The following is a 4,771-nucleotide window of genomic DNA, read 5'->3' as shown; positions in this document are numbered from 1 at the left end:
AGCACTTCAAAGACCATCTCCAGCTTCTAACCGCCCCACACACACCCCTTTTCTTGGCATGTGTGTTTTTGAGACCAGCTTTCTCTGTGTAGCGCTGGTGTCACTCTGTAGACCAGGCTGGCCACAAACTCAAAATTCACTTGCTTGTGCCTCCTCAGTGCTAAGATTAAATAAACTCCAACTGTATTTTAAAACTTTCTTTTTTCATGGAAGAAGGAAGCTGGCTAAAACGGATCACTGGTGAACTGAAGGGGAAATGAAAAAGGCTAAGGAACAACCATAGCATTAAGTGAAGCACACAGGTCACAGGAGAAACACATTATCGATGCTCCTCACAAACTCCAAAGCAGAATTACTACCGTCTANGGACACATTACTAATCCATATCTAAGCATGGCCTTACTAAGGACACACACATACACTATGACCTTACTGTCTTAAGGACACACACATACACTATGACCTTACTGTCTAAGGACACACACATACACTATGACCTTACTGTCTAAGGACACACACACTATGACCTTAACAGTTCAGACAACCTGTGCTGGAGAGATGGCCCGGGACTAAAAGCATGCACTGCTTTTCCAGAGGACCAGAGTTCAGTCCCCAGCACACGAGGTGGCTCAGGACCTGAAACCTCAAGCCGCTGCAGGCATGGACAGCCTTCATCTCATAGTTATTCTCTGATAGATATGAGATGGTTTGTTAACTATGTTTTGTTGTTGTTATCATGAAATATTTTATGACTAACAACTATTTAAAAGCACCACATACCAATCTACTTCCTTAAGTAAAACCCTACTAACTTACAATGGTATGAGCAGCCGTCCTTGCTTGTCATGCAGTACTAAAGTAGAGCTACACCATTTAAAAGGTAAACACGAAAGGCCTGGCGAGGGATGCAAGTTATCAGTAGGACACTTGCCCACTGTGACCAAGACTATGGGTTTGATCCCCCAGCAAATAAAATATATTTAAAACTTTTAAACACAGGCTTAATGATTCTAAAGAAAAGACTGAAGTAGCCATACCCAGCCACCTTGCTGAATGATGAACTCTGAGGCGTGCTCCTCCAGGTACATCACACCGAACTGGAGCAGCATACGCAAAGGCTCTTGACCACGGCGCGTCAATTCCAAAAGCAGGTGTTGTAGCAAAACTAGAGGCACCAAAAGCTTCAATGCAAAGGTAAAAACACAAAACACATAAAATTTGAAATTCTTACAACTAATTTTATGTTCAACCAGTGAAAATTTTAATAAAGACACATGATTATGGTTATTTTATCCTTACTATTATGATAGAACATCAACTCTTGCTAGAATTTTTCAGACTATTATATGTGAATTTCATATAAGAGGGGGCAGTAAAAGTGATTATATAAAAATAAACATGTTTAAGACATAATATACAGAAAGTCACACAATAATTAATTATAATTATAAAGCATACTAAGTCAACAAAAAGTAATCTAAAACTGTAGCCACCCTAGCTATTAAAAAGAGATAGATTGTTCTTGTTCACTCATCAACTACCAAAATGTACGTCTGCACACACATATACATACACACATACATACATGTGACTTACAGTGTCTCTGGAAAAAAAAATATACAAGAAACTAGTAAAGCGCTCACTGAGCNTGAAGGAAAGGTTTCATCTTTGATTCTAGTATTCCTGACTATTTTTTGAGACAAGGTTTCTTCTCTCTGTAACCCTGGCTGTCCTGGTGCTCACTCCGTAAGCCAGGCTCACCTCAAACTCAAGAGATCCATCTCGCTCTGCCTCCTAAGTTTTGGGAACAAATGCTTTTATCACCTAGTTTAAAACAAGGACTTACAAAAAAACAAAAAAACTGGTAGGGACTTTTCATGGCTGCTGCTTACAAGACAGGCNTCTTGCTGTCAGCAGGGATGGCGTCACACGTGTGGCAATGCTTTGCCTTTGTCTTCTGAGAGCTGAGGTTACAGGTGTGAAGAATCACAGCTAGCTAAAGAATAACTTTTTTTTTTTTGTTTTTTTTTCTTTCTTTCTTTCTTTCTTTTTTTAAAGAATAACTTTTAAAGCTATGAGCTACGTCATGAAAATCATCCAAAGTCAAATACAAGGAGAGGTATTATAAATTATGCTTAATAACCCTNTGGCTCAATACTTAAAATAAGCTGGGCGTGGTGGCGCAGGCCTTTAATCCCAGCACTCGGGAGGCAGAGGCAGACGGATTTCTGAGTTCGAGGCCAGCCTGGTCTACAGAGTGAGCTCCAGGAGTGAGCCAGGGCTACACAGAGAAACCCTGTCTCAAAAACCAAAAACAACAACAACAAAAAACCTTAAAATAATCGAAATTCACAACAGAAACTAGCCATTGCTTCCTTTCAAAACAACAAACAACAACAACAAACCCTGGGAATGCAGAGTGGCAGAGGCCCTGGTTCACTCACTAACATCATAACTTAGAAAGCCGGAGATGGGGAGAAGAGGAAAAGAGACAGGAGGGAGAGGGCAAAGTGACCACTATCAGGTAGCCATCTGCATGCAGGCTCCTGTCTCAAACATCAAAGTCTCTCCATGACCTAGGAAGGAATGCACGAGGAAATAAACCAATTTCAGTTCCTTGCTACTAGATTATCAAGGAAATAACGGAATGACAAAGTATTTCCTCAAAAGAAAATAAACTTTTAAAATGAGTCCATGTTTCACACTAATATCCTTTAGCTTTTACTTCAGGAAAAGCAGCCTAGAGGGAATTTACTTTGAAGTCTGAGTGGAAGAATGCAACACACATCTTCATTTTTGACATTCTCAAAGAACTCCAGCTCAAAATATATTACTGGACAAAGGGCTTTTCTTACCACTAATGGACNAAGGGCTATGAAGAAGAAGCAGCCTTTTACATAAGAAAGCACATGAAGCTGTCTAAAACAAACACAGAATGGCTGTGTATCTAGCCCCAGTGCTGTGCCTGGAGCAGTANCAGGAGCACTGAAGGACGGCTTGAGCAACTGCAAAAGCCTGGGATGTCCTATACTGCAAAGCATCCAAACGTCCTATAATATTCCATAAATGTGTTACATTTTGAGACTGGAAATGCTTAAGTTCCCATTATCTACTGGGGAAATGAATTGCAAACATCTTATCTTTATTTTATGAGCCACTACATAAAATAACATTTCATCTGTTACAAATTACCTCCTCCATATGAATCAAAAACAGCAATGTCATTTTATACATAATAACTGAGTGTGAGTGTGAAAACCTCTTCCACGCCCATCACTGTCATCTCTGATCACAGTCCCGCTATTCACCAAAGCGTCAGTCGGTGAGTAATCTGTCTGCTCNTCACCCAGCCNGCTCGCTTTCCTCATCTGAGTTTTCGTTGCTGTTCTAGTTAATCGTGCATGGCAGTAACCAGATTACAGACGCTTCATTTTATGGCATGAGCACTTTCTCTTTGGCTGATACATTCTTGCTGATACGTGTCTTAGCAGACATGATTCATATCCTCCTCTTTCATTCCTCACATTCTGATTTTTAAAAATGACATGTATTTATTGTTTGGGGAGGGGCAGGCTGTGAGTGCACCACGTACGTTAAGGTCAGAGGGCAATGCTGAAGAGTCCATGCTCTCCTTCCACCATGTGGGTCCCAGGTCAAACTCAGGCCATTAGGCTAGGTGGAAAGCACTCTTACCCCTGAGCCATTCTGCCACCCCTGTTTTGCTTTGCNTAAGAGGGGACCTCATGCAGCTGAGGCTCGCTTTAAATGACTGGTCTTCCTACGCATACCTCCCAAGAATTAGGATTGCATGTGCACCACCACAGCCAGCTCGTCGGAATTATTAAAGGACTGCCACGCCACACCAGGCTTACTCATCTGACAAGCTTTTCTTAATGGACCTTCAGACCCACTTGCTTTTATTTGTATTTTATTTATATTTCTTTGTTTTGTTTGAGACAAGTCTCATGTAGCCCAGGCTGGCCCATCACATAGTGAGGACAGTCCTGACTCCTTGCCTCTACTTCCCAATTGCTGGCATTACAGACCTATCACTCTGCCCAGCTTAGGAGTACTAGTTTGTAAGCACAATGCAGATCATGTTTATATACTTAAACTTACTTTCCTATACAAGAAGCATCAAGAGCTACTTCTAAGCAGGGGTAAAATGTAGCTCAGTTGGTAGAGTATTAGCTTAGCATCCATGAAGCAACACATAAAACTAGATGGTGGTGGTTCAAGCTTGTAAACCGGANGATTACATGTTAATAACTGGAGGCTTAGAAGTTCAACCTCATCCCTGGCCACATAGTTAGCCTGAGGTTAATATGGTCTAAATAAAATACTGTTTCAAAGAACAGAAACACGAGAAGCTAAGTTACTTCTACAACTCATCTATACTCCACAAGTGCTCTATATAATCTAAAACCCAATTGTTTTTAGTACTCTACATTTTTAATTTTTTAATGGTAAAAGAAATGCTTGCTTTTTAACTTTTATTCTAAGTAATTTCCTCATGGGGCAATAGATTCTTCATGTGGAATAGGTTTTCCTTAAAACTTCTTGTAATGGAATTGGAATGTCTACGAACCTTTAGTCTAAGACCCAGATAGGATGACTTCTACTGCCTTGCCTTTATCCATACATTTATTAAATTCCCTGACAGAGAATGGGGCAGAAAGACATTAAAAAAAAGTGCAGTTTGGCAATGAAAACAATGTACATAAACAAATGTAAAGTATGCGGAAGACAAGTTGTAATTCTTTTTTTTTTT

The 4,771-nt window shown here is 40.3% G+C and overlaps 1 protein-coding gene across 3 annotated transcripts in view; it reads right to left on the bottom strand.

The window, feature by feature from the left end:
* Positions 1 to 4,771, bottom strand: part of Bcl2l13 (BCL2 like 13) — a 58,552-nt gene that overhangs the window by 15,468 nt on the left and 38,313 nt on the right. For 2 of the 3 annotated variants that reach the window (XM_021164684.2, XM_021164685.2), the window contains exon 6: positions 1,038 to 1,181. In XM_021164684.2, the coding sequence (XP_021020343.1) occupies positions 1,038 to 1,181 (144 nt within the window). Of the gene's footprint in view, positions 1 to 1,037; positions 1,182 to 4,771 lie in introns of those variants that run through there. The other variant, XR_003836923.1, reaches the window with a different exon arrangement.

The sequence above is a fragment of the Mus caroli genome, chromosome 6, assembly GCF_900094665.2.
Source record: "Mus caroli chromosome 6, CAROLI_EIJ_v1.1, whole genome shotgun sequence".
NCBI lineage: Eukaryota > Metazoa > Chordata > Mammalia > Rodentia > Muridae > Mus > Mus caroli.
The sequence above is the reverse complement of the archived record's forward strand: the minus strand, read 5'-3'. Positions and strand labels throughout refer to the sequence as shown.